Source organism: Colletotrichum orchidophilum (assembly GCF_001831195.1).
Source record: "Colletotrichum orchidophilum strain IMI 309357 chromosome Unknown Scaffold_2.1, whole genome shotgun sequence".
Taxonomy (NCBI): Eukaryota; Fungi; Ascomycota; class Sordariomycetes; order Glomerellales; family Glomerellaceae; genus Colletotrichum; species Colletotrichum orchidophilum.
Genome location: NW_019172958.1, coordinates 552,730 through 580,186, shown reverse-complemented (window position 1 = coordinate 580,186; position 27,457 = coordinate 552,730). Strand labels below are relative to the sequence as shown.

Here is a 27,457-nt window from a genome sequence, read left to right as displayed (position 1 = left end):
ATTTTGATATGGGTTCAAACCATCCAATACCCTCTGTTCGAAATCGGAAATTAGCCATGAACTCTCCTATTGATGAAGGGAAAGTCAGTGTCGTTTTCGTCCGCGTTAGTTGAGGCTTTGCTCTCGTCTTCAAGTTCCTGGAGAATGCCCGGGTCTAGGTCGATGGGAGTTGCTGGCTTCCAAGGGCGTTCAGCGGCAGTCCAACCTTTGCGAGTGGGTAAATATCTCGGCCAAGCTTGATGACGTGAGGGGCTTAGGGGTTTTCCGAGAAGGCGCGACGTGCGTACTCTTCGTCGGTTCTGGTATCGAAATCCGGGCGGTTCCAGAAGATGGTGTAGCGAATCGTGGACGAGTCGGGCTGGGTATATCCTCGTTCAATAGCTTGGCTGCGAAGACGTAGATACTACTCCGACACCTGCTACAGATTATAATCGTATTCGGCCACACTCAAATTTGAATGCGGTGACAGCGATGAGCTGGCATCGTAGAGCTGAAATCGCATGTATTACGACGCAGAGGCATCCCTCCATCTATTAGAAGGGAATAAGAAGCCTTCTATATCCATGTAACCCATCGCCTAATCCATGACTCCTAAAAGTGTACGTCCCATTTCCCAAGTATAACGCCATTCGCATATTCTTCATCATTGGCAGCATGGAAGCCGGACGCTCAGCCGGACTTCTTCTTGTTCTTCTGAACCCAGTCGGCCCACTTCTTGTATTCTTCGTACTCCAAAGACTCCTTCTTGCCCTGGTACCGCACGACCTTGAGCTCGACGTCTTGCCACTTGCTCTTGCTGCCCATCCAGCCCGCCTTGCGCATGAGGCTCACCAGCGTCTCCTCCTTGGTCCACTCCTGCTCGACGGCGACGTCAGGTAGGTATGTCGCGCCGTAGCGCTTGCCGTGGTAGAAGAAGCTGATGCGCAGGCCGTGCACGCCGAGGGTCCAGTCCATGGCGTCGTCGGCATCCTCAAAGTCGGTGAGGAGGGTGACGGCGACCTCGAGCGACGGCAGCTCCGGGGCCTCGACGGGGGGGAAGCGCATGTCGTGCAGCGCCGAGGTGAGGGCGTAGCTCGACAGGCCGTCCTCGAGCTCCTGCGCTTCAAAGGTGCCGATGCAGCCGCGCAGCGAGCGGTGGCCCGAGCGGGGGGAGATTGTGTTCCAGGTGACGAAGAGCGGGGACTCGGAGATGTCGTCGTCGTCGTCTTCGCCGGCGAGGGAGTCGGTGGATGTTGCGGGGGTCTCGGCGGGGAGGGAGATGCTAGAGCTGGAGGAGGCCGAGGCCGAGTCGCTGGAGGGATCGGCGAGACGTTGTAGGGCCGGGAGGAGCTTCTTGCCGTCCTTCCCGTCACCGAGGCCGAGTGAAAGGGTCTTGGCGTAATCGGGCCATGACTGTTTGATCTCCTTGAGGGACACACCCGGCCGCTTCTCCAGGTGCGAAGCCAGAGCCTCGAAGCAGTAGAGGCAGTGTTCCACGGAAGCCATGAGCTCGTTTCAAAGAAACTGACGGGTGGTGTGAGGTCAGGGAGGTGGAAAGGTGGAGAGGTGGCGTGTCTGAGAATGAGACGTAGAGCTGTAGAGCAGTTCAAAAAGCTGGTCGGGCTGGCAATCGCACGAGGGTCAGCGGCGACGCGGAGATGGGCGACTTTGCAATACACTAGGGTGGATTTGGAGCAGGATAAGGTGAGGATGGCGAGGAAAGCTTCCTCCAAGTGCCAGTGAGGTCAGCTCGGCCTGGGGAGGGGCTTGCCTGCCTTCGAGCATGGCCCAAGGTGCTGATCGGCGCTACGTACATCGAGCTGAACCCCACTTCAGATAACGGAACCCCGCGATTTGGGCCCCGGCGTTTGTGCAGCTCTGGGGCAGTTGTGTCGGGTCGTACTAAACCACTAACCTGTGCATAAGGGAGCTTGCACAGGCCAGTTATGCGATGCTGAGGTATGCAGTGGCTGAAGCACCTGACTTGCGCCACAAGCCAAGCCACACCTCTTCTCTATGAGCTAAGCTCCCCGAAGAGGCAGAGGCTAAAAATACCAACGGGCCGCTCAAATGGTTTTCCCGCGTCAATCGGTCCCTGACCTCGACGCTGCAAGGGTCAGGCAGTTTCGAAACACCTCCTGAACAGGAATGACACTGGTCCGAACGCCCTCTTCGTCCCATCATTCCGCTGTTGAAGAGGAGCCGCCCTGGACCCGGTCTGTTTTCTCTCTCTCCCCTCTCTCGAGGCAAAGTCTGGACCACCCACATCCTACGCATTCCCACTTATCAGCCTCATAGCCAAGCTTCACGATAAGGTACACCGGGGTGAAGACTTGGCAACACGCTAAAAGTCCGGAGTGCAGGGCGTCCTTAAAAAACCCGCCTTCCCCTGCTGACTTTGCAACCGGAACATGGTGGAAGCGAGCGTCTTCTTGTCTGATCTTCGCTCGTCCTAGCCTTGGGCAACAGGGGTTGCCGCTTGCGAGGGGAGGATGGATGGGCTTCTGTCACAGTGAAACAGCACTCACCTTGACTAGTGGGACCACTGCTGCGCGGCTTCCTCGTCACAGCCCAGTTTCAGACGTGCTCTGAAGTCGTCGTCTCCCGCGATCAAGCCTCGCCCCAAAGATGCCGATCTATCCATTTCCTGACGTGGGCTTGAGGCAGAAACCAGGCGGATGGGCTGGGGAAGAGGAAGGGGCGGGAGCAAAGATGGAGATGAGGAATGGGCCAGCCAGCTCTGTGCCTAGGGTTCCCTTAACTCTGTTGTCCAAGGTCTTGGCGTCGTTCCTGTCGTTCCTGTTAGTGCGGGTGACACGCCGGGAGATCCCTTGTTGTCTTTCCGACCGACTTGGTGGGCCTGCTACCCGTCTGGGAGAGCTCGCGGCTGCCTCCTTCATGGGATGGGGCCAAGGAAAGTCGAGGGGGTCGCGGGTCTGCGGCGACCAAGGCCAGGTATGGAATCGGGCGTTGGGAAGCCCTGACCGCTTGGTCTCAACTTCATGGTGCGGGAGCGACAGATTGTAAAGCTCCAGTCAGAATTTGGATGGCAGATCTACATGTGGCCGTGTAGCCGTGCGCTATCGCTTTCCTCGTCTATAGTGTCCCTGTCCGATGTGTGATGTCGATGGTGATACTTGGCACAGAGCGACCCCCTGGAGGAATGCTATGGGGGCTGTCGACAACATACAAATAGGTCCGTCACCTTGCCGTGTTCTGTTTCTATTGATCCTGCTTGTCAACCAATACACTCTCTCAACGCACTCGACTTTTCCAACTTTCTCTTCTTGTACAACTTATCTGCTCGTCGCCGGCCGACCACTCGTTTGATTCACCAACTTTCAACCACCGTCAATATGAAGTACTCCGTTTTCACTCTTATCGCCGTTGCCGCCGCCTTCGTTGCCGCCGCTCCTGCCGAGAGTAAGTTGCCATCTCGATTTCGATATCATGGATGAACTTGAGGTATACTAACGATAAAACAGTGGTTGAGAAGCGCCAGGCTGCTTCCACTGTTCCCGTCGACGAGGGCGCCATGACGGACGCCAACGGCAACATCGTTCCTTTCAACACTGCCGGCGTCTACCAGGCCAACAAGGAAGCTGGTCTCTGAACGACCAAGTCAACTCGACAAGAGGAGGATTGAGCGATGGAGATCGACGGACACTATCACGAACTGCAAAACGATACGCAACATTATTAAACACGTCCGCAAACTCGTAATCTGGCGACAGTATCGGGATGGATGGTAACAGGGCGATAAAGGTATCATGGCAAATCAAACAATGATTTTGGCTTTATTTTGATGTTTGGGACCGGAATCAACGAAACGGGTGACAGACAATATTCCCCCGCCCTCTGTGGCAGATAATTCTGAATATACCTGTCAGCCAGTAGCAGACCGCCATGCGGATGTCGCTGGCTGCCAGCTTTTCTTCTCACACGAGTCTTCTGCAGTACATCACTCATCTCTCTGTCCCGCGCTTGCGTCAGCCGCATTGTGTCTGATGTTCGCCACTCAATAACTGTCACTCACCATCCATCACGCCCGAGCGACTCGGCAAATAATCAGCCTCTCGAACGTATCTGGAAGAGGAAGTGGTCCGATGATGGTTGCTATTTTCTGACTGATGGGAACTTGAGGAGACCCAGACCTAGGAAGACCAGAACTTGGCTGTAAGCTTTAACGTGCCAAACCCACTCCATGTGGTTGGCGGGCAGGGGTGCGCCCTCAGGGGCCCGGTTTTCCATCTGGTCGCTCAGCCACGCTTCATCAGCTTGTGAAGCGGGTTTTCTTGCTGCTTTGATGCAGCTGCCCCGCTGAATAGCCATGGTCCATGGATGCTGCGTTGAGGACAGGGCTCGGTAATGCGGCTGCCTGTTTCTGGATGTTCCATGGCTTCTTTGTTTTTCCAGCGAGTCCCGTCTGTACAGTATGATTGGAGACCAAAAACGCTCGCTGGCACGGCAATACTGACCCGGGTGTCTCGTCTGTTGGAGCCGTTTTGGCCACGACAGACATGGCCGCTTCAGACCGCCTATACGTAACCCTTGAAGGACGATAGCAGGAGGTTGGTCTTGTTTTGGGGGTTCAACAGAGTTTGTATCATATGTTTCGTTGGTGTTGGGGCAAGTGTTCGGGGGCGTGATGCTGCAGCCAAGGGCGTTACATTCCGGATGTCTAGGTTAGTGACAATTCCATAGTTGTCGGCAGACAGAGGTCGATCCGAGAAAGTCAACCGACGATGATACTGCATATTACCGAGCTGACGTCTCTGACGTGGACGTCACGCACGGAAGACAAGCACGGCTGCTCTACCATGGCCAAGCGTCCTACTCCTGCCTTTGACGAGTGCAGTGTCGTCTGAAATTGACTGTTTGACCTAGCTGCCCGTCAAGTCATGCCAGTCAGTCGTTGTTATTTTAATAACGGCGTGCTTGATGACTGATGGCGATCTTTCATGCTCTCGCATCACTTGTCCACCGGCCCTGACGTTCAGATGATACCTTTCTTTCATTTGATCAGCGCGAACGGGAGCATTGACATTGAGCGCCCGAGTTGAGACAGGTTGGTTCGTCTCAAGGAAAGATTTAGAGTTGAACCATTTGGGAAGAAAATAAAAAGAAAAAAGGCGGGCACAGACGAGAGACAATGTTTCGGCCCACTTTCCACCGTTCTGGATGACCGACAGTGCACTGCCACCTCTCGGCACCTCAGGCGTCAGTAGACTGCTTCATCCACCGTCTCCCAACTCCGCCATTGGGTTATAGTGGTCGTCTCTTTCTACCTTATTCCGCTGGCGGCCGATTGTCTCGACTACAAACAAAACCAACAACAACATTCCAAACTCCCTGCCATGCCATGCCACGTTAATGCACCAACGGCACAAATCATGGGTACTCGTCCCGTGCTGTTGCTCTCCAGAGTCGCATTGAATGCAACCAAGTGGATTCTGGATAGTCCCAGCCTCAATTAAGCTCGTCGTAAACAATCCGAACTTGCCATGGCATCTCAACTTTCCCAGCTACAGCCGCCATCGAGAAAAACTCGCGCAAACTCCTCATTGAAAGCTGCAGCTTTAGTGGATCACAGCCTCGATGCCGCATGTAACGCCAACGCAAGAAATGTGCAGAGAGCAACCAGTGGAAAGCAGGGACCGGACGATATCTCTCGTCCCTGGCATCAGCAGTGAGACGCTCGAATTAGCCTCGAACTAGGCCGCTTTCGACATCACTCCCCCCCACTCTGTCAGCCCTGCTGAGAACGCCGTTGATTTCTCGGAGGAGGGGATCAGAGTCTGGAGAGGGCCAAGGAGAGTTCACCACATCATCAAACAGACCGACAAAACCGGCCCAGTCACCCACGTTCGGACCTTGAATCAGTCAACGGTAGCCGCTCCCCACTTCGACTTCCACTAGTCGCAGTCGACAACTCTGTTCGGCAGACCATTGCCCCAAAAGACGGACAAAACATGTCTGCCTGTGCCGCAAAATGACACAATTTAAATGGGCTAGGCGGAGAATGTCATAAGTGGACCGACTTTGGTTGATTTTGCCTGCGCAGCCACCACCAGCGCGTCTCATGCACATTGACAGCCGATCCTGAAGGAAGACCACAAGCGCGTAGCGAGATGAACTTGGAGCCAACCCTTGATCTGCCCGACCCTCCACCTCGCTATAGGGAGCCGCAACTCTGGGATCCGCGTTTCCTGTTTCGTTCACCATCAGCAAGATGAAGCGAGCACCCGAGCACGCTGTGAAGCTGCGGGCACACACTTGTTGGCACTGCGGACCACCTGGACCAAAGTTCCTTGACAGCCATCTGTGCGAGGTACCGCGTTTGTTGCCCACTTTGCGGTTGTCCACATGCCATCAGCGCGGCGTGCCTGGCAGTATTCGGTTGCCGGCTCTTACCCAGTCAGTGAGAGAAGAGATGGACATGAACTAATGGTCAGGGCCTCTTGCCGGACCTAGTGATATCGATCCCACGGCCCTGAACTCAGCCGCAAACGCCATCCGACGCATCACAGTCAGTAGTGGGACGGCTGCAGTCCACCATTCGATGAAATACTCGCCCTTGCGTGGTAGTCGACGGCAGGGAGCCGCGAGGGCGTAGGGGTAGTGGCTCTTCGCGCGGGAAGGCGTTAATTTCCTCATGGCCCGAGACCCCGAGATACCCCTAGCTTAGCTGCTAGGCTCCAACAATCCAACGATGGCTAGTGGAGGAACCCCGTTGCTCCCACAATGCCCAGGCTCCTCACCCAAGGGTCTCCATCACGCCCCCAATCTGTACTAGGAGCTGGGCTGGGCTGGCAAGGGTCAGCTCGCTGCGGTGATCTGAACGGTCTATCCAATTGTACCATCGTGGCTGTATACCGCTTCACCGCTTTCGACCTGCGGCATAGCGGCTCCCAACTGCCCTGATGCCCAGCCAATCCGTCTGGGGCAGAAGCAAGTTGAGACTGGAGCGATGTTTACTGCACGAGGCTTAGTGTCACTCGATAGACTGCAGCCTGGTTAATGGTTCTTCTGGCTCAGTTCAGGTCCCGGCTCTCTGGAAGAGGTGGTTTTATATATAGCAATTGCAGACACACTCAAACGAAGCAATCATCTGCCAGCTGGATTGCCTCACCACAGCCTCCCTCTCCGCGCTTCTCGGGCCCGGTCCCAAATGACCACCCCTGTCTTTTTTGTTATGTTTTTCATCCTGTCTTAGACCATCAGCTTATAACTTCCTATGATCTCCTTGAGTCCAGACTAGTCTCCCACAGCCTCGAAAAACAACAACAACAACTGCGGCGACCAGTCGAAAGCCACCGAGAACCACTTTACTTACCGCAAACAACAACCGCAATAATGGTTTTACATCGCCAACAAGCTCAGTTCGACAGATCAAGATGGCGCATGGCGCTTCTTGTGCCGCTTTGGATCCTCCAGTTGCTCGTCTTCCTCGTCGTCATCGGTCTATTCTCTTGGCGTCTGTCAGATACACTGAAGAACTGGGGAACTGAGGAGGAAACGAAAGGGATGTTCCCCATGGTCGAGGTCGTGTAAGTCTTAAGCCTGCGTTGAGTTTCTGTTTTTTACCCGGGGCCATGTACTGATCCACATACAGATGGGAATCTGTCAACATCGCCTTCTCCCTCGTCTGTCTATTTTCCACCTTTTACGAAATTTCAAAGCTCGCCGCCGAGACCTTGACGCCGTGGACCATGCTCTTCACCCACATCTTGAAAATCGTCTGCTCCCTGGCCGTTTTGGCTCTCGACATCGTCGTCTTTGTACAGAGAAAGGACAGCCACTACTCAGTGGTTGGCCTCGGCTTGGACTGCTTCCTCATGTAAGCCATGAAGATGCTGATACACCACCCCCTTGGCGACACAACTAACATCACCTCACAGCGTTCTCGTTGCCATCCCGGGCATCTACTCGATCCAGACTTACCGTCGACTCGCCAAGTACGACGACTACCATTACCCCGTAAACCACAAGCCCTACGGCTTCAACGACCTCGAAGGCGAGACCTCGTACAGTGGACGCCTCTCCATCGGCGGCCTCAGCCTCGCTGACCGCTCCCTCCGCCGGATATCGACGTCCTCCATAAAGTCATCGATCGGCCTGCAAAAGCAAGAAACACAACAGGTAGAGCAGCAGCAACAGTCCGAAGCGACGTCACCTCAGCGCAGACCCTCGCAGTATAACAACGAAAGAGACACGCAGTTCGACAGGTACATGGTCGAGCGCGCCATGACGAATGAGTTTGGGTGGACGAACAACAGCAGCCCCGGAACCGACTCCCTCGGCCGCAGCGACAGCTACGTCGGCAGCGGGTCCATGTCAAACGGCAAAGTCGTCACGCGGGAGAGCATGGGCCGCGCGCCGAGCTGGGGGAGCTCCCACATCCTGGTGGCCGTGCCGGAGATGGACGAGGAGGAGGCAGCGCACGGCCGCGAGGGAGACAGACAGGCTCTTCTCGGGCACAGGAGGCAGGACAGCGACGACAGTATTGCGGGGCCGAGTAGCCCGCCTATTCTGTCGGGTATGCCGCCGCCGCCGAGGATCGAGATTGAAGAGTCGGATATTGTCGGTAGTGGTGCTGGGGAGAATTCGTGGGAGCGGAAGCGCAAGAGGAGCCAGTGATTGATTCGGTCCTGTGCTTCTCGACAGGGCGCAGGAAGAAACAAGAGGATGGTTAAAAGGTGAACGGATATACCCTTCTGATTTTCTGATTTTTCTTTCTCATTTGCACAGACGCTCAGCTTCTACTGAGCTATTTGTACACTTTTCATCTCATTATACCATATGGGGCACGGCGTTCCGGACGAGTGATGGGACGACACCAAAAAAAGGGGAAAGATGGGACGGAAGACAAGTCCCGATGTTCTCGAGCCACGGCTTGAATGTTCTATTCTTTCGTTCTGTACAGAGGCTTTGATAGATGAACAGTATTGCACTATACCATCATGCCCGTCGTCAGATTTACTTCTTATAATGTAAAGTGTCCGCGATGGTAGGAGACAACTGAGGTTGCCGGTAACGAAGGAATCGAGTGTGATGCTCATGTGTTGATATTCTGCCATGGCTTTACATAGCTTAGATACTACAGCGCCCTCATCGTGCTTCGAGAAGCTTCGTAACTATGACGAGCTCAGCTCATGTTATCCCAGATCTCGCACGTCACTTCTATCCAATACCTATGGCATATTTTCCACTGATTTGCCTGCTCGCCAGCAACTGCAACTAGTCTGGGAGAATTGAACAGTCACGAGATGAAGCATCCACACCAGCACGTAAGAAATCAGGGAGGAAGATGATTGATTCTAGGTAGAGGCCCGGTCAAGACCTCTCCTTCTGATAGCCGCTCAAAGACACCCTACAAGGATACCCATCAGTAGGATGCGCAGCCCCCGCCTCCACCATGAAAACCCTCTGGCCCCCCAATCCGCTCAAATCAATCTTCTTGCCCGCGTCAATCTCGCCATAGCAGTCCTGGATATCAAACTCCCGCAGCACACACGCCAGCACCGCCCTCACCTCCGTCATGACGAGCTGCTGCCCGACGCACAGTCGCGGCCCGTACTCGAAGATGCGCCAGCCGCCCTTGGGCGGGTACAGCTCATGCTCCGGGTCCGTCACGAGCCACCGCTCGGGGAGGTATTCATCCGGGCGAGGCCAGTACCGCGGGTTGCGCCCGATGGCCCAGTGCAGCATGTTGACGGCGATGCCGTCCGTCGGGTAGGCGTTGCCCGCGGCGTCTTTTAGGATCAAGTCCGCGCAGCCCTGACGAATGCCGCCTGCAGGCGGGAAGAGGCGCAGGGACTCCTTGATGCAGGCGTTTGTCAAGGGGAGGGCGTTGAGCAGGGCCGGGTTCTCGGTGATTCTGGCCGGTGCGGCGGAGGCGTCGGTGCCGAGGACGGAGTCGTGCTCGGCGCGGACTCTGGCGAGGATGGAGGGCCGCGAGAAGATGTTGTGCAGGCAGTAGACGATTGTGGCGGCGGACGAGTCGTACCCCGCGAAGAAGAACATGCGCATGTTGCGCGTCATGACGGCGAGGTACTCGGCGTCCAGCTCCGTACGCCCGGCATTGCCCGGCTGCGCGAGCCAGCTCTCGAGGGCGCTGTCGAGGACCGATTGGAACCTCTCGGCTTTGTCGCGGTTGTGCGCCCTGTTCTGCAGCAGGGTGCGGAAGCGCGCGTTGATCTGACGCTTGATGTGGTTGTCGAGCACGCGCCCTCCGTTCCAGGTGCGGAAGAGGAGGAAGGGATCGATGGGGGCCAGGAGGTTCTCGGGCTTGTGGGAGGTGAATTTCAGGCGGAGCTGGCCCTTCATCGCCTCGGCGAGCGGGTGTTGGCGCTTCTGGGTGTCGAGGCGCATGTTGAGGAGGACCTCGCCGATGACATCGGTGATGAGGTCCAGCATCAGGGGTTCCAGCCTGAACATGCCGTTTTCGCTGCCGCTCTTTCGCCCATTGGCCTCACCCTCGGCCTCGGAGACCCTGGCGCGTAACCGCTCGGTAAAGGTGGCGATGTTGCCGAGGATGATGGGCACGGCGGCGGTGATGTTCTGGTTGCTGAAGCTGGGGTTGAAGAGGGCGTGGAGGTCCTTCCACAGCCGGCCGTTTGTGTCGAACTGGCTGGGCCCGCCCGTGATGGGATGGAACCAGCCGACAAGCATGGGAGGTTTCTGTAAGCCCGTTACCGGGTGGTAGACGGTCTGGTGGGCCATCTCCGGATCCAGGACCACCAGCATCGGGTCGGCCATCGGCCAGGTGTCGAGGTAGAATGCGCCATTCTCACCAAAGAGCTCGCCCAGCCGCGCGAGAACGTAGTTCGCGTGCACACCGGGCGGCAAGCTGTCAAAACTTTTTTTGGCCTCGAGGAGGTTGCCGAAGAGGAAGCTGTGAGGCACAATGGGCTGTCTTTGTCGTCAGTGGATATATGAGGAGGGGGGTGAAGAGTGAGAACTCACCAGTCCCTGTTTCCTCAGCTCGGCCATTTTCCCCCGATGTTTCCTCAGAAGCTTGATAAAGTACAGCACCGAGCCCACGGCGGCCACCCAGACGGCCGCCGTGATGGATCTCAGGACGAAAGCGAAGACTCCGTCCATGTTGTTAGAGACGACTTTGGAAAATCGTCACCAGCCGGTCCAAGTCTGTGGACGCCTTAGCCGCCCGTTGCCAGCTGTCCCCGGAGAGATGGCTCAATCAGCGGGATCGCGCTCACTGCCCAAAGCGTCTGTGGGCACCTGTCGCATGGCACAAGCCCAACGGTTTCCGTGTGCGACGGCGCGGATGACGTTGAAACTTTGGAGTCGACCGGATAAGCTGGAGATGTTAAAATTCGAAAAACAGCGCCGTCGACAAATTAGGCGGGCTCCGATTAAGCTACCCCGTAAGCGGCCACGAATACGTCTTCTCACCTGACTCGATAAAGCTAGGTGGTTTAAGGTTCAATAGGGGGCCCTGGGGACCTGAGTTAGCTGGATTCAGGGGTACCGGGGATTGGCAGCAATCATCCCGGAAATTTGGTCCAACTTCCCCAGCTGGCTCAATGCCTGACTAGGTTCGCGATATATGAAAATTGCAAGATTTCACCGTCTCGCCAGCGCAAGCGTATAACGAATCAAGTTGAGTATCTAGCAATGCCTCTAAAATGATGGGTTTTCGAATGCAAATGCCCTTTAGACAGAAAAATTCCTCGATCCACCAGTGTTGTTCTGTGGTGCCTTTTGCTCTCTTTTCCTAATTCCCCGATTCCAGTTCACCAAGCTCCCCTCAAGCCAGAATATGATATCAAAAGGAAGCGTTTGTGGAAGGTGTGCATAGCTTTCCTTCCTAGAAGACCACAGACGAATGCTATCTTTCGAGTTTGCGTGGGATTGACCTTGGCGCTGAATGATGCATCGAGTCACTTTTCCTCCTCGGACTTCTTGGTGTAATTTACATAGTTACGTTCCGATGCAGACTGGTGAACCAGAGCACATACGGGAGGGTTCCCATTGCCGCTTGGCGTAAGACGAGGCTTGGCTGTCACTCGCGCCAAGTGGCTGATGCTGAGAAATTGGACGGCTGGGTGCTGCGTGACTTCCTCGCTGTCGTGCCCATCAAGGCCGTTGCGCCGCCGAATCGCTGTGAGTGCAAATAACCTGAGCAGTTGCCCTGTCTACCTTGGGACACCGCCAGCGAGCCCAACAGCAACGGAGGACGTCAAGAATTCCAGGTCGTCGTAGGCCTTGCGCTTGCAGCCCCGCGGTGGCTTCCCTTTGACGAACCCATGGCTGTAAGCCTCGCCAAGGACGCTCATATCCGTCGACGAGTCCTCAGGTCTGTCATGTCTGCGCACGACAACCAAAGACGACGCGCGGGACATCATCCAGACCTCGTCACCAGGCCTCGTTTGATTTGGTACTAGCACGAGGGCGCCATGATCGTGGGTCAATGCAATGCGGCGGCTCCGGTCCTTAACGAAGACGTCGAGGAACGGGATGATTGTCTCTGTGCTCGCGGTGAAGGGGCCACTGCCGGAGGCGGCGTCAGAGAGCAGGTTTCTGTCGTCGAGCGCCCAGAATTGGCGGAACAAGTCAGGGTCTTCGCCGGCTCCTACGGCCTGCTCAAAGTCGCCGAGGCCTGTCAGGCCGTTGAGAACGGGACTCAGGAAACTGCCGAACGATCGAACGATTTCGTCTCTGTTGAATCCTTGGGGATGCCGGTCCGTGGTTGTCTTGTTGAGGCTGTCGCTCGAAAGCGTCCGCAAAAGGGTGTTCATGTGATACTCCTCACCGGGGTTCGGTGAGCGCATCTTGTAGACCAGGGTCAGGAGCTTGACCAGTGGCAGAAGCTGGTTCATGTGGAAAAGCTCTTCAGAGACTTCGATGGCTGTGTCAACATATGTGCCTCCTAGTAGTACCTGCTCCGAGAGAAGATTGCTGACGGGCATCGTTTGGTCGAGTGGCAGGTTCATCGTCGTGAGCGTGGATAGGAGAGGGGATGAATGAATAGGTGGTGTTAGTGAAGGGGGATGCAAACGAGACCGGAGACGACGATTAGGCGCGGCAGTGGAGGGGGGCGGGAAGAATATATATCAAGAAACGACGGCCAAGACTGTCGTCAGCTCCGCAACGGCGGGTCATGGTGACCTTATCTAGGCGAGCCATGAGTTTCCGAGCTGCCGGGAGTCTGGCAGCTAGGGTTTGGCGGTCATGGGCACTTGGTGATTAGGCGAGAGCGCCTGCTTCTTCCTATCCGGGGAGCGAGTCCGGGGAGACTAAGTTGGCTTAGTTGCGTAAACCGGCGGGGCCCACTGGATAGGAAGGGCAGGATGGACGGGTTGGAGTGGGCTTGGTGCCGGTACTGACGGGGCCAAGAGGGTCACGATGTCATGCGTATGGGGACTGGTGAAAGCTTGAATTTCCGCGAAACTGTCAACGAATAGCTGTGCAGCTAATTATATGTGGGAAAGTGTCTTTCAGTGGTGCAGGAGTGTCAGAATGCCTCGTGTCTGGGTTCCCATCAGCCGCTTGGCGCCGGGGTAGCCTGCATCTTGATAGCCGCATTGTCACCGGTCCACTGTGAGGCAGAACGAGTCAAGATGTACGTACCATGTGTGCATGGGTGAGATGAAGTGCGATGGCGCATCCAGGCCGTAGATAGTAAAAGTAACAGACAGCATAGACAAGGCAGACTCGGGCTGAAGACTCGGGCTGACGGGGAGAAAATGTGCGTCGTACCGCAACCTGAAAGATTTACTATACAGAGGTAAGAGGTAAGGGGGGAGGAGGGAAGGAAAAAAGTCTGGTAGAGATGACGTCGAGACGGGACCCGTCAAAAGCGGGTCTCCGGTGCGCTAAGGTAGCGCTGCAGTTAGGGGCACAACCGGGCGCACGGACATCTTGGTGCCTGCCTTTCCAGCTTGCCTGCCCCTGCCTCATGTCGGGTCACTTCAGGGTCCACTCGTCCAATGTTCAACGTTGGAACCGGGAACTTGTCCCGGAACGCATCATCAAGCACAGTCCTTTCACCCTGTCTGTCCGTCTATACCCGTCCATCTATGTCGATTGAAGACGCGGCATCGAAGCAGAAAGTCATACCTACCAGATCATGCCTGTTCTCAGCAGTTACGACGAGTCAGGAGAGGCATGTCGGAAATGCGGCCAAGGAATGCAAGTCGTGTCCCTGGACATAACAGGTTCAGGAGGGAACATTTGGACTCTGATTTGCTGTTCAGACGGTTAGGATTCGGTGCTGATGTCAACATGTCTTGCTTGTTCCGGCGACGCCGCACCAGCCAGCATCCGTGTCGTCGGCCACGGTGATCTGCCACCCCGCGTTGATCACTCCAACGTCTCTCCCTGTCAGCCAATTTCAGACGATTCAGATCCTTCAACGCCAATCGTGTCGTGTCATCTGGTCAGACTCGTGCCATCGTTGCTGTCGAGCTCAACGCCGTCCGCTGCCGCCAAAAATACATCACCAAGAGAAGGGCACCACAGGCACCACAGGCACCACGATGGTCAAAGTCCTCATTATCATGGCCAACTACGGCCATGATCCCACAGGTATCCATCGCCTCATCCGTTCACCGGACCAGCCCCTCCCATCCATCTCCTCAACGCCAAGTCCCCGACATCGTCCCAGTCCTTGTCAGACTCCATCTCCTCCCCTTAATCCTCTGGCCCCGCTCCACCTCCAACCGTCTAAACATGGCAAAACCCCTACTCAACGGGATCTGCGTTACGAACCGCAAAGCTAATCTCCCTTTTCTTGCTTCGCAGAGGTTGCAGTCCCCTACCAGGCCTTCAAAGATGCAGGATTCGAGGTAAACTTTGCGACCGAAACGGGCTCAACGCCCCGCTGTGATGCCCGGATGCTCGAGGGCCTCTCCCAAAAGCTTCTTGTACGAAAATCCCCTTCCAAAAACGTACCCAACGTCATTGTTCTTGAACATCAACGCAATTGCGTAACGAGCGCTTCCGAATGCCCCCTTTGGCAAAAGTTTCCCCCTCCTCCCAACACGCCAGCGCATAGCAATTTGATGATGGAATAGAGTTGACGTGCTACCCGTCCAACAGGGCGCCGCTGCATCCGTCAAAAGGCTTTACGACGCCATGGTCAAATCCGCCGAAATGCAGAACCCCCTGTCTTGGAGTTCCCCGGGCTTCACGCTCGATGGTTTCGATATTGTGCACATCCCCGGCGGTCACGACAAGGAAGTCAGGCAGCTCATGGACTCGACCACTGCGCAAAAGCTACTCGCCGATTACTTTCCCCAAACCAAAAAGCCCGGCAAAAAGATTGTCTCGGCCATCTGCCACGGCCCGCTGGTGCTCTGCAACACCAAGGGTCAGGACGGCAACAGCGTCTTGTACCACTGCACGACGACCGCCCTCCCCGGCTGCTTCGAGTCGTTGGCGTATCACGGGACCAAGCTGTTTCTGGGCGATTACTACAAGACGTATGGTGCGGGCACGGAGAATGTCGAGGACTCGGTAAGTATACGGCTCACATCAAGGAGCACGGCTTTCTCAAGTGCTGACCGTGTCAGATGCGCAAAGCGGTGAAAGACCCCAGCCAGTTCAAGAGCAGTTGGATGCCCAACCGACCGTTCGTACCTCCCCGTCTCCCCAACTTGATGTTACGGCCCTTGCTGAGCAGCGAGTACAGCTTCGTTGTGGAAGACACAGAGTACAACTACATCAGCGCGCGCTTCCCACCCGATGCGGCAAAACTAGCCGAAATGACTGTCAACCTTGCCCATCTCGTCCACGTTCAAGGCTTCAAAGGTGAAGAATCGGCTACGACATGATAAACCGAAAAGCCGCTAAGCTCTTAAGCTTGTCGCCTACGTGGCATTCTTCTCCCATGCTTCGTCATTATTAGCTCTGGAAACGCGCATTGCAGTTGCATCCTCCGGATGCAACTGGTTCGGGTGTTTCGTTTTGTGAATCGGCTTGCGTATTAAATGGATCTTGATGCGACGGGGCCATTGAGCTCAAGTTCCCAGTTTGAATGATACACAACGCTCCCCCAATGTCGTCATGGTTATCTATTCCACAGTGTTTGAAAGTTTGGGGAATAGTACAAACATTGTCCCGGGCTTGAAATAAGCTCAGAGACCGTTGCCAACGTGATATGGATACGTATGGTCCAGCATGATGCTTGAAGTGACTCCTTCCCTCAATCTTGCAAAGCGACGCCAAGCCCGTAAGTAAAAACCTTGCAATATCTAAATATTGAGCAGCTGCACTCTTCAACGTTACCTTGAGAGATTCGCGATTCTCTCTAGAGCTTCATCAACCCCTCGGGCAACAATCGTCGGCTCGGTGTCAATAACGCCGCCCAGCGCATCGATCCACCCCGTTCTGGTCCGGTCGATCCAAGCAGATTGCCAACCGGCCGCCCTCGCCCCAAGCGCGTCAAATGGATTCGAGCTGACTAGCCAGATATCACCCTCCCTACCAGTCATATGCGCCCTCTCCGCAAAGTACCGGTATGTCTCGGGAGCAGGCTTGAAGCATCGCGCCCCCTCGACCGTCACCAACTTCTCGGGACCAAAGATAATGCTGTTTCGCGTATCTATCTCGGGGCAGGTCCTAACAGAGGCGCCGACCATGTCATCTGTCCCATTGGAAAATACGTAGGCGTCTATGGACTTGTCCCCTTCGACGATTCGCATCGCCGCCTCAATGTCTGGGAAGGCTTGGAGGCCGTTATAGGCTTCCATCAGACGGTCCTCGTCCTCCTTTGAGAGAGGCGGCTTCTTCTTCTCCGCGACGGCGTGTTTCAGCGCCGCCCGAGTAATATCGGAATACGGTCGGTATATACCTAGATTTCTCTTCGTCTCAGCTGGCTATGTTTATGTCTTTGAGAGATTTATGCGACAACAAAGTCACTGCGACGGCGACGAACCCATGCTGTTGATGCGCCACGTGTACTCAAGTTGATACCTTCGCCACTGCGCCGCCAGGTCCTTGGCCTCGTCTTTGTCGCCGTACAGATCTGCGAGTTCCTTGGCGATGGATTCGGTCGACAGCAGAGTGCCGTATAGGTCAAAGGCGATGACTGTCTTGGGCTTGTCCTGCGCCATGTTGCTCGGTAGGTTATATTCACCGGTGATTCAAATCGGGATATCGCTGTCGGCTAGCATAGATTGAATTTGATCTCAAAAGCTTGCCAACGCAAGTCACGATAATCAGACGTGAACAATGTCGTCCGAACGTCTATCAGTCGTGGCGGCTTCCGTCACCAAAATGCGGGGGAGACGGGTTGTCTGAGCACTTATACCCGGGCCCCCACCCCCACAGACACGCGCTAAAGTGCCCTAAATGTCGCTTTCGTCTGAATGGATCGTGAGGTGAGCTCCGAGAAGCAACATTGACTCAACGTCATTGATTCACGCCTTCTGGCACTAACTTCACACTTCTCATACGAGAACTTTCATCTCCCAAAATCTGAACTCACCATCGCAGGTTAAATAATGCGACTTTCTGACGAAGAAACCCTTCAATTTGAAACGTTGCGAGACTGCCTCTCAGCCGCCATCGTAGAACGCGTGACAAAACCAGCACCAAAACCAAAACGCCGCTCCAAAAAGGCAAACCCTCGCCGCGGGCCCAAATTTCAAGACGAAGCCTCTTCGGCCGTCACTGGCACTGGAGATGTCGGCCACGATGCTCCGGTAGACGCGGACGACATGATGGACTTCACCTCCTACCTCGCTTCCGAAACCTTCGATTCGTTCCCCCCAGACCTCAAATCCCTTTCTCACACCGCCCACACGGCCGACCCGTCCCTGCTGCACACCCGCTTCCCCCTGCCCCTCACCGGCGCCGACGTCGCAGACCTCTTGCCTACCTTATCCCTAGACGTCGCCGACTCCCTGGCGGCATACCACATCGTCGACCCGGCAAAGCAGGGCGCGCACGAGTTCCTGGCCCCCGTGCTGACGGAGTACGTCTCGGCCCTGGTCGCGCCGCCGCCGCCGCCGCGCTCGACGAGGGGCCAGGCCGAGGGATGCGAGCTGTGCGGGAGGGACTGGATCGGCTTGACGTATCACCACCTCATTCCGCGCATGGTCCACGACAAGGTCATCAAGCGCGGGTGGCACCGCGAGGACGAGCTGAACAACGTCGCCTGGCTGTGTCGGTTGTGTCATTCTTTTGTGCATCGATTTGCGGGGCACGAGGAGCTTGCGAGACAGTACTACACTGTTGACTTGTTGCTGGAGCAGGAGGAGGTTGTTAGGTTTGCGCAGTATGCGAGCCGGGTCAGGTGGAAAGGCAGATGAGAGTGGTAGCTACTTTGGTTCGAGTTCCTTCGTGGCATGAGCGGACATCAAAAGTGAGCTTTTGGACTTTTGCCTGGGAAACGAGGGAGAATCTTTCTCATCATCTGCGCTTAGCCGCTAACCAGCGAGCGTTTCGAGCGTTCATGTCCGCTCAATTCTCGCTCGCCGATACATCATTTGGTTGCCTCTGAAACAAAGCTCTCATTCGATCCCGAGGAATCTCACCCGACCGCTTCCAGAAGTTCAGTACGGGCAGCTTGAGTATCATCAGCTAAGCTTACACCTTCTCGCCGCCTCTACCCTTGGCCGCCTCCAGCCGTTCCTCAAAGATAGCTCTGGGCAACGTCGGATTAACACATGCCAAAGGCGCAAACTTGAGACAAATCCTCGAGCCCCGACGCCCACAGCAATAATTAATCACACATCCTTCGTCCAGGCCGCAGTCCGACGACGAGGAGCAAGTTCTGACCTCGTTGCAGGCCCGGTTCTCCACGCAGAGCGGCCGCCGTCCTCCTCCGTTGCCGTTTCTGTCGGCCGCGCGGAGGCAGGTGCAGAAGGTGTTAGTGGTCCTGTCGCCGCATCGGAAGAGGTTTACGCCTTCAAAGGGACAATCCCTGGCGCCGACGCAGCCGACTTCGGCGTACTTTGTTGTTGTCACGACGACGGTGGGCGCGGGAAGGGTCGTGACGGCGGGGGTTATACCCCAGCAGCTGCAGGCGGAGGAGTATGCTTGGGCGCTGGTGCAGGATTGGGTGGCGTACGAGGGGACGGCGGTGGGGAGTTTCGTCTCTGGGACGCGGGTTGGGGAGGGAGGAAGGGAGGTGGACTGAGAGAAGGAGGAGGAGGTCCGGGGGATGACGTCGGTGTAGACTGTGGTGGTGATGGTCGAAGTGCTGAGCGGTCATGTTAGAGCTGGGTTCGCCGGGCTATCGTCCCTTGGGTATATACCACTTACAATGTATCCGGTATGACGGTGGTTCGCATATAGGAGGAACAGTCGGCGCGGCGGGACGTGACGTCGGGTGTGATGCCTGCTCTGGTGCCGGTCACGACTCGAGCGCAGTTATTGGCGTTGCATGCTTGGGCGTTGATTAAAGGGATGAGTCCTATGATGGTAACGATGAAAGGCTTCATTTTGACACCGGCAAAGGTCTCTATGTGCGTGTTTCTTGAGCCTTTGATCATTTCCTGGGTATCGACAGCGATATTGGAAAGACTTGGGGCAGATGATTTGTCGCTTTTATCGTTAAATTGGAAGAAGGGTCGATAATACTTTCCAACGCAACGGATTAGGGGGAAATCTGGTGACGGTGGTACGATCAAGGTGAGCGACGGCCAACGAATGAGACCTGGCAACACGAGCTGAACATGGTGACTGAAGCCATCGTGGGATCCTGTATCAGAAATATAGCTAGCACCCACGAAGACAAGATGGCATTCCACGGTCTGTCTTGTTATATTGAATCGATTGCACCAGGTAACACCGCCAAATCTCACTTCGGGTAACATTCTCGGTTTCCAAGGCAGCCAGAAGAGGGGCTGAGGAGCACAGTGTATTCAATTCAATGCGCAGCTTGCTTACTTTGGTCGCTAGCAATACCCGAGAGTGAGTTGAAGGAACACCGCGGTATATTTGAGACTTTTTAGGTACTGCGATACCAAAACAGACGCAGGACAAGGAGGTCAGCTGAGCTGGTCAAGTCGAGCTTCAATCTCAGCCGGGCAACTCAAGCGGCGATCCCACCTAAAGCTCTTTTTTCAATTCATCGGACTCTTCAAGAATAGCCCCAACGCACTCCGAACAATCTGTATTCAATCACAAAAGTCTCCCATCGATCCCGTCGCCGTTTCACCCTCATCAGCATCGCGCTCGTCACCCTCCAACAGCCCGAGACTTCTCAACACCGCGTCGGGCCCGGGCTCACGACCCAAAAACTCCGTCATCATCTCCATCTCGTCTCTGCTCCCGCCGTACTCGAGGATTCCTCGCCGGTAACGGTCCCACGCATCGGGACTGCGAGGGTCCTTGACGAAGCACGACTCGAAGAAGGCGGCCGCGAATGCTTGGGCGCTTTGGCAGAGAAAGTCAGCACTGCTTGGAAGAAGAGTAGTAGATGGGTTTGGGGGATTGGAAATTGGTTTTCTAGCTTTCTTCAACATTTCCATGAGACATATACATGGCGCCATTCAGCACTGCAGACATACCTTATGTAGGCGTAGTAACCCGCGTCGTAAAGTTCGATAAGATGCGTGGAGTGAACAAGCCCGCAGCCTCTCTTGTCTGGGTTAGGCTTGAGTGTCATGGAGTCCTGTAGGTCGTTGTAGAGCTTCACTTCGTCCAGCTCCCTCAACGCATTGGTGGATTCTTGGTTGTTCACCATCATGTCAAACGTGGCAAATACCCTGTCTATCGTCAGCTCATCACCATCATAATACAGTTGATTCCCGGGTGACACCCTCTGGAAAAGGGAGACAAAAAAAAGTCGCTCCCAAGTTCGAACCCACAAGCTACAGCTAAGGAAAAACATCGCACTAAGGTAGGATTGAGGGGGGATATTGGGGGTATCCTCAGCTTCTAGGCAACTTTTCCTTTAGACTGTTGGGAAGGGCGGAGGATATCTTATCCATCACGCCTGCAGGTTCGATGAATATGGCAACGTGACTGCCTCCCCGAAATATCCAGAATACGCAAAGGAAGTGACTTCTCGAAAACAGAAGACAAAACTTACAGCTGCCTCAGAAACCATAGCCCCCGATTCAGCTCACGGCTCTCAACCAACTTCTCCACCAACTCCTTTGGAATCTTCTCCGGCGGGGGCTCTTCGCCATCCGGATGGTCCTCCTTCCATTTTTCCATGTACGCAGGGTCAATACGCGAGTAGTGTCGTCCCATCTTGATCAGCTCGTCCGGCATCCAGCACCACTTCTCCAGCATCGTACTCGGCGCCTCGCCAAAGTCTGGCGTCACTCGCGTGCCGTGGAAGCGGGTGTGCTTTGTGCGGGATACAAGATCATGAAGCCCGTGGCCCAGCTCTGCGTGGACGGGGGAGCAGCAACTAGTTAGTCGGGCAGATACGTAAAAAGGGTACTGATGAACCAGTTTCGAGTAGAAGATTATGGACGTTGAAGAACGAAGAAGGGCAGAGATACAGGCGTACCGTGGAACAAGGTCACAACCTCGTGATGCTTCAACAGCGCACAAGACGCAGCTGTTGGGGGCTGAAAGGCACACATGAGTACTGTGGCAGGATATACTCTGCTTCCATCTTCCTTCAAGTAACCCTGTCGACGAGTCAGCATATCGTTCTTCATGAAACCCAGGGGAGAAATCTCATCCACACACGCATTGCAGGTTGACATTGCACGCAGTCCGGTATTTCCCTTCTCTCCAAAGGACATCGGCGTACAGGAATCCCACAAACTGCCCCTTCCTCTCCCCTCCCCCCTCCCAGATAGCCCAAACCTGGACCTCCTTATCCCATATCTTGCCAACCAGGTCGTCCTCCGGTACAGGCTCAAATTCAAGACCTAGAAATTCGGTGAACAAGCCCAGCATGGCCGACAACGTATGGTTCAGGGGGAAATATTCGGAAATCCTCTCGTGGTCAACATCCGCCTCCTCCTCAAGTAGCCGGGTATAATACTCAAAATCCCACGGCAGAATCCCATTCCCTTCCCCTTCCCCTTCGTTTTTTCCATGAACCGCATATCTTCCAACCACCCCCAAATCCATCTTCTTCCTGTCCCTAAGCCTCGCCATCTCCTCCAGTCCCCTAGGCTCCAACCCACCACTCAACTGCCCCAAGAACACCTCAACCCACCTAGTCGACGGTGCAACTCTCCTTTCGATCCGAAAGTCCGCATGGCTCCCGTATCCCAACATCCTCGCATTCTCGTCCCGCAGGATAAGCATCTCCTTAAACAGCGGCACGTTCTCGGGGAACCTGTTATCGAACGCGACGTAGACCCGCCTCCTTGTCTCCGGGTCGCGCGCATGCCGCAGCACGGCATTGTAATCCGACCTCTCCAGCGTCACAAATCTCTTCCCGCTTTCCTCGAGCAAGTCTTCCTGCCCTGCTGCTTTCCACCTCTCCATCTCTACCTTGGGCACACCCTCCAACTCTTCCTCCGTGAGCCAGAGGCCTCCGCTGCCCTTGAACAAGTTATTTCTAAACGCCCTCTTCAACTCCTCAATCTTTTCCCTCCGTTCAAGATACAGCTTGATCCCCTCCTCATCCAGAACCCCGTGCCCAGTCCCGCGATAATCCAGCCACAAGTCCCTCACAATCCTCTTTTCCTCGTATCCCAGCGCCTCCTCATCCCTCTCCTTGACAGCATTGACCAGCTCGTAAACCCCCTTCATCCGCAACCTCTCCGCCGTAGACGCGGACCAGAGCCGCTGGCCTTCTTCCACAGCCTCGCGTGTGGCCTTATCCGGGCCAGAGAAGCGGAGGACGCTGAACGCACCCGTCTCGCCTTGCGTCTCATCGTCGGCTCGGAGGAACAGGGCAATGGTGTTGGCAAAGGTCGCCTCGGAAGGCGTGATTGTCGCGGCTGCGAGTTCGCGGGCAGAGCGTTGGGTTGCAAGGACTCGTTGAACCATGGGCACGATTTCGTCCGCGGCGAGGACGCGGGGGAGGGACTGTGGTGGTTGGCGAGGCATTGGCACGGTGTTTATTACGGTTTGGCTCGGCAGTTTAACAAAGATGATAAATTGAGTCGACTAGATATAAGAAGTTTAATCTCAAGTTCTCTGGAATATGGATTCTTGGTGTGTTTGGTATATAAAACACTATCCACCACTGGATTTCCCACATCTGGCATCATCCAACACGCGGTGCGGTGATTCTGTGTTCAACCCCTCGTCGGCAGGTAAATTGCCTACGTAAGGTAGGTAGTCTATCACTAGCAATCGACCTGTTCACCACGTGCTGCTGCACAACCTCAACCCTCACCTCTGAGCCGCATGCCAACCTCATCCGCCGAAAAAAAGCCTCGTCACACGACTTACACCGCCAAGCTCTGCCTTCGCAGATCCACCACCATCGGAAGCTGGTGATAGGTCGAATCCCGCTCCTTCCCACGCCGCAATCCCGCATCTTCCGTCATCTAGCGCCGGACCCCAGCCCGCCGACATGGGCCCGCCCTTCGCCTCACTCGGCACCGGACTTTGGGTACCTTATTACTCCACTCCCACACTCACAGCGGCCCCCTTGGTGCCGATGATTGGACCACCGGAGCCGGTCACGCGGATGCCCGTTCGCACCCGCCAGCCTGCAAAAAACGGGGGCCTCGGGAACGGCACGAAAGGCACGAAAGATCCAATCTTCGGTTTCCCACCCCCCCCTCTCTCTCTGTCTTCCTTCATTATATCTACCCCGCAGTCGCGAAGCATCAAACTCGCCATAAACGTCATCAACGCCTCAAAACCTCCCGTAGAAACGATCCACTTCGGCCTGCTCTCGCAAAGCATACGAAGCTTTGGCTCTCTGACCAGCCGTTAAAGATCTGAAGCAGCATAGTCGGCCAACAGTTCATGCACGTCAAAATTCTGACTGCCGCCGACTCTATTAGCAGATACGGAAAGGTTAAGGGTGAAGGGAGTGGAGCTTGGCTGTTCGCTGTCCTTGACCCAAAGTGGATGATCTTTCTCGGCAACGGGCTCGTCGGTGAGCTGTGCTGGACTTTTGGGCTGTGGGGAGCAAAAGAGGCCAAACAAAACGATCTTGAATATCATGAGATGAAATCTAAAACTACGGCACCCGGCATGAATTTCATCTCAAGCTAGGAACGGCTTTCCTGTCAGCAAGAGCTTGGTGGTCACAGCTTTGGCAAGTCTATTGTCCCGCTTTGTGGCTTCTTCCTCGATACTGCTCGGTTTCCGAGCCCCTGGGGGTCATGACCATTAACCAAGTTGTGATACTCGCTCCTGAATACCTAGCTGTTGATAACTGAAAAGAGACCAGCCAAAAGTGAGACGTTTATGACCACCCGGGCTGCATTTCTCTTTCTGAGAGTCGAGGATCCTTGGAAGTTATCAGTCAGTCGAGAATACGTGTAGCCGGTATCACTCTCTTCCGATGGTCCAACTTCGCGTGTAGAATACAGTATCGCGTCTGGAGCAGTCCCAATGCGAAAAGGTATTCACCACCTCGCTCATCTTTGACAATGGAGGCGAACATCCCAAAACTTCGCGAACCCAATTCAAACCTCCGACTTGATACCTACCTTGGTTATGCTCAACATCGTCCGCGGATAGAAGAAGCCAATCCAGACTCATCCCGCCCTCTCCAAACAAACAGGCTCGGAAGTCGTCCCCGAGAAGCAAAAGGCCATAGCAGAATTCAGCCTCGCGGCATCGACAAAAAATCTCTGTGCGAAGGAAATGGAGTTTTACTCATCTTTCGCATCTCCGGAAGAGGCAAGAAACGTAAACAGCATAATCAAGTCAATGCTCTCATGCCTTCTCGCCTCCCCCCACACCAGCTAGACAGCTATGTGACCACAATGACCAGAGCTTCCGTCGCCTCGCCGCTCGCACTTCCTATGGCTCCAGTCCCCAGCCCAGCTGAACCATCCGGTCCACCAGATCGTCTCCGCGGATCTTCCCTAAGATCCCAAGAGCAGTAAAACGATTTGCCCTGCCAGTCATGCAAAACACAGTCCTCATGCCAGCGGACGCTGTAGTATAAATCATCTCAACCTCTCAGCATTGGCGCCAAGAATGGCCAAGGCAGGTAGAGAATACCTTGTTCCTACACTTTGGTACGTTCTTTCAACGCCTTGAACATGCTGCGCATGGTCAGGAACGCAGTTGGAAATAAGATGGGCTGGGGAAGTCTACGCCCAGCTTCTAAATGACGTATCAGGGTATTGAGCGCACAACTTGGCGATGCCCGTGCCTCTCAGCCTCGTCTAATTGAGACCTTATTCAGCGACAGAGTCGCGGCGGAAAAGACACAAGGCTGCCCTCAATTCGCTAATCTTAACCCAGTTGATATAAACCTTCCTTCCCCCTCGCCTTCATCTTTGGACCCCCAAAGGCTCGTTTCAGACTTCTGAAGTGGCAGAAACGCAAGTCTAAAAAAAGAAGAAAGACAAAATCGCGGTCTGAACTCCATACACATTACCCAAAGCATGTTCTCCAAACCGTGCAAGAAGACGGAACCCCAAGTAATGGAGAAGAGAAACACAACTCCCACCGCGACCATATCGATAGAGTACGACCCGCCGTTAACAGCACAGGCAACAACAATGAGAGGAAAATCGTGCCTAGCGATGTCTCTCATGAAAGATTTTGGCTCTCTTACCGCACCGGCCAGTGACCAGCAGAAGTTCAGCCAGCGTCGAGCGGCGCTCTGAAGTAAAGTCTTCCAGCCGACCCGGATGCTCCCGTTCGGGGAGCAGACACTTGAAACACTCTTGTCCCATATTCCTCGACTGTTGCCGGCCGCCAGCATGGTAGTTCCATGTTGTATCCTTGGTGCCAAGACCAGTGAGACTACCGTTCTCTGCCATCTGGAAAACTTTGTTTCGACTCGTCAGAAAGTCTCGACCGCTGCGAGCGTCTTTCCAACCAAAGAGCATGGCCAATCCCATCGACCGGTGGCTGATTGATGGGTGAGAGACTGAGAAGATAGTGACTGGCGAATCCGGCTTAGTTTCCGCCCGGTGTGGCTGCTCTCAGGAAGTTCCGCCCTCCAACGAACGCCGAACGCCGGAGCGGCGGCCTATTGTTGATGAGAGCCCAGGAGAACGGGGTGGTCGGAAATTAGGTGCCCGCAGAACTTCGGACGAATCCCAACTGCCTGTGATCGAACCACCGCTGACAACCGGGGTGATCCTATTTCACAGCGAGTCATCGTTCTCTACCTCGTGGACTGTAAGTAGCTCCTCATGAAGCGGGCTCATGCCCAGTCCAGACATCCACACCATCGAACCCAATAGTCGGGAAGGTTGTCACAGTTTCATGCGCATAGAAACCTATCAGACTCGCCTGGAGGAGCAATCCCCGTCTGTGTCCCGGCCACAGTCGCTATCTTCGACGCGGGGAACGCTGGAGGCCAGTGAGTACAGCAGAAGCCTAGTATTCTGGATGAGCAGGTCAAAATTTAACGTCACAATCCCGTGTGGTTGGCTCCTTGAGCGCTCGCAAAGGGCACGTGCGGGACGCATGGATGATGTGAGACAGCAGCAGCGAATTGCCACTAGCTACAGGTTGCAGCGCGTGTGGTGATACAAAGAAGAAATGGTACGGGGAATCGCTCCTAGACCGAAATGGTGACTCGCGCAGCTGTAAGCTTATTTTCGAATCTCGCCGACTCCTCCAGGTCATGAGCGACTTCAGAAGTCTCGACAGGCAACGGAGCCAATCAGTGCAGCTATAGTAGGTGCGGTATCACGGAGTACTGGCGGGTCTTGGCACCCGGATCGCTCGGAGGTTCTGCGCGCTGGCGGCTGCGCGTGTCTCTCTCAAGTTCTCAACTCGCCCTCCCGCTTTTGTTTATCCAAGACAAGGTCTGCACAGACGCTGTAATTGGGTGAGGCTCCATTATTCTTTTTGGCGGGTCCGAGTGACCCCATTGGAAAAATTAGAAAAAATCCCGTGGGACCTCATTTCGGAGAGCACCGTCAACGAATACCGCTGTAAGATTCCGAGGTGGAAATGGGGCGGGAGGAGTGGGAAAAGTCCGCCGAGTGCCGGGCTACGGTCGTTCCATCAAATTTTGATTTTGCAGGCTCACAATCTCGATTGCTGCCAGGGCTCCAGAGATCCATAGGGACTGAGAATGAGAATCCTCGTCCTCGCCAGGTGACTTTGCTTGGCTCACTGGAGAGTGGACGTTGGCACCTTGGCTCAGATCAGCAGGGACCAACGCAACACAGGCGCACGCGACTCAACTGGTTGAGCGGGACAGAAGGCTGCTGCAAAACATGAACACTTCCGCCGAGCTCGCCCCCTGGTCAACATTGTCGACTTGTGGTTTGTGGGCTACGCGAGTACGCGGGAACGTGACTGGTTGCCGTGTTCGGTATTTTAGCACAGACAATATCAAACTGCCAAGACCGCTAAGTGCGCTGGAGCCTCTTATTAATGACGATGAGTGCTACTGGTGGTGCCCTCCCCTCCACATCCTCCTCAGCTGGACAGACACAGACTACACGCCGTAGCGCTTCGGCGGTGAGACAAGGTGATA

At 55.1% G+C, this 27,457-nt stretch overlaps 12 protein-coding genes across 12 annotated transcripts; 4 read left to right on the top strand and 8 right to left on the bottom strand.

Moving 5' to 3' along the window:
* Positions 1-669: 669 nt before the first annotated feature.
* CORC01_00322 (uncharacterized protein) lies at positions 670-1,485 on the bottom strand (the record flags this gene model as incomplete). Its single annotated transcript, XM_022611980.1, has 1 exon — positions 670-1,485. The coding sequence occupies one exon, from the start codon at positions 1,483-1,485 to the stop codon at positions 670-672; it is 816 nt and encodes a 271-aa protein (XP_022481605.1).
* Positions 1,486-2,615: 1,130 nt separating this feature from the next.
* On the bottom strand, positions 2,616-2,981 carry CORC01_00321 (uncharacterized protein; the record flags this gene model as incomplete). Its single annotated transcript, XM_022611979.1, has 1 exon — positions 2,616-2,981. A coding segment is annotated over one exon (366 nt), but the record flags the coding sequence as incomplete, so codon positions are not given.
* Positions 2,982-3,335: 354 nt separating this feature from the next.
* On the top strand, positions 3,336-3,592 carry CORC01_00320 (uncharacterized protein; the record flags this gene model as incomplete). Its single annotated transcript, XM_022611978.1, has 2 exons — positions 3,336-3,402; positions 3,465-3,592. 2 exons carry the CDS (start codon positions 3,336-3,338, stop codon positions 3,590-3,592), a joined length of 195 nt encoding a protein of 64 aa, XP_022481603.1.
* A 3,743-nt stretch (positions 3,593-7,335) lies between these two features.
* On the top strand, positions 7,336-8,619 carry CORC01_00319 (uncharacterized protein; the record flags this gene model as incomplete). Its single annotated transcript, XM_022611977.1, has 3 exons — positions 7,336-7,529; positions 7,595-7,819; positions 7,881-8,619. 3 exons carry the CDS (start codon positions 7,336-7,338, stop codon positions 8,617-8,619), a joined length of 1,158 nt encoding a protein of 385 aa, XP_022481602.1.
* A 696-nt stretch (positions 8,620-9,315) lies between these two features.
* On the bottom strand, positions 9,316-11,085 carry CORC01_00318 (cytochrome P450; the record flags this gene model as incomplete). The annotated part of the gene is made up of 2 exons (XM_022611976.1): positions 9,316-10,893; positions 10,948-11,085. 2 exons carry the CDS (start codon positions 11,083-11,085, stop codon positions 9,316-9,318), a joined length of 1,716 nt encoding a protein of 571 aa, XP_022481601.1.
* Positions 11,086-12,140: 1,055 nt separating this feature from the next.
* Positions 12,141-12,938, bottom strand: CORC01_00317 (uncharacterized protein; the record flags this gene model as incomplete). Its single annotated transcript, XM_022611975.1, has 1 exon — positions 12,141-12,938. One exon carries the CDS (start codon positions 12,936-12,938, stop codon positions 12,141-12,143), a length of 798 nt encoding a protein of 265 aa, XP_022481600.1.
* A 1,545-nt stretch (positions 12,939-14,483) lies between these two features.
* CORC01_00316 (ThiJ/PfpI family protein) lies at positions 14,484-15,779 on the top strand (the record flags this gene model as incomplete). Its single annotated transcript, XM_022611974.1, has 4 exons — positions 14,484-14,532; positions 14,749-14,870; positions 15,046-15,462; positions 15,519-15,779. The coding sequence occupies 4 exons, from the start codon at positions 14,484-14,486 to the stop codon at positions 15,777-15,779; spliced, it is 849 nt and encodes a 282-aa protein (XP_022481599.1).
* Positions 15,780-16,229: 450 nt separating this feature from the next.
* Positions 16,230-17,060, bottom strand: CORC01_00315 (haloacid dehalogenase; the record flags this gene model as incomplete). Its single annotated transcript, XM_022611973.1, has 2 exons — positions 16,230-16,798; positions 16,883-17,060. The coding sequence occupies 2 exons, from the start codon at positions 17,058-17,060 to the stop codon at positions 16,230-16,232; spliced, it is 747 nt and encodes a 248-aa protein (XP_022481598.1).
* A 390-nt stretch (positions 17,061-17,450) lies between these two features.
* On the top strand, positions 17,451-18,260 carry CORC01_00314 (YisB protein; the record flags this gene model as incomplete). The annotated part of the gene is made up of 1 exon (XM_022611972.1): positions 17,451-18,260. The coding sequence occupies one exon, from the start codon at positions 17,451-17,453 to the stop codon at positions 18,258-18,260; it is 810 nt and encodes a 269-aa protein (XP_022481597.1).
* Positions 18,261-18,537: 277 nt separating this feature from the next.
* Positions 18,538-19,394, bottom strand: CORC01_00313 (uncharacterized protein; the record flags this gene model as incomplete). Its single annotated transcript, XM_022611971.1, has 2 exons — positions 18,538-19,153; positions 19,216-19,394. The coding sequence occupies 2 exons, from the start codon at positions 19,392-19,394 to the stop codon at positions 18,538-18,540; spliced, it is 795 nt and encodes a 264-aa protein (XP_022481596.1).
* A 678-nt stretch (positions 19,395-20,072) lies between these two features.
* On the bottom strand, positions 20,073-22,923 carry CORC01_00312 (peptidase family M3; the record flags this gene model as incomplete). The annotated part of the gene is made up of 5 exons (XM_022611970.1): positions 20,073-20,331; positions 20,466-20,663; positions 20,990-21,293; positions 21,419-21,542; positions 21,604-22,923. The coding sequence occupies 5 exons, from the start codon at positions 22,921-22,923 to the stop codon at positions 20,073-20,075; spliced, it is 2,205 nt and encodes a 734-aa protein (XP_022481595.1).
* A 1,881-nt stretch (positions 22,924-24,804) lies between these two features.
* CORC01_00311 (uncharacterized protein) lies at positions 24,805-25,859 on the bottom strand (the record flags this gene model as incomplete). Its single annotated transcript, XM_022611969.1, has 2 exons — positions 24,805-24,869; positions 25,571-25,859. 2 exons carry the CDS (start codon positions 25,857-25,859, stop codon positions 24,805-24,807), a joined length of 354 nt encoding a protein of 117 aa, XP_022481594.1.
* Positions 25,860-27,457: the final 1,598 nt, after the last annotated feature.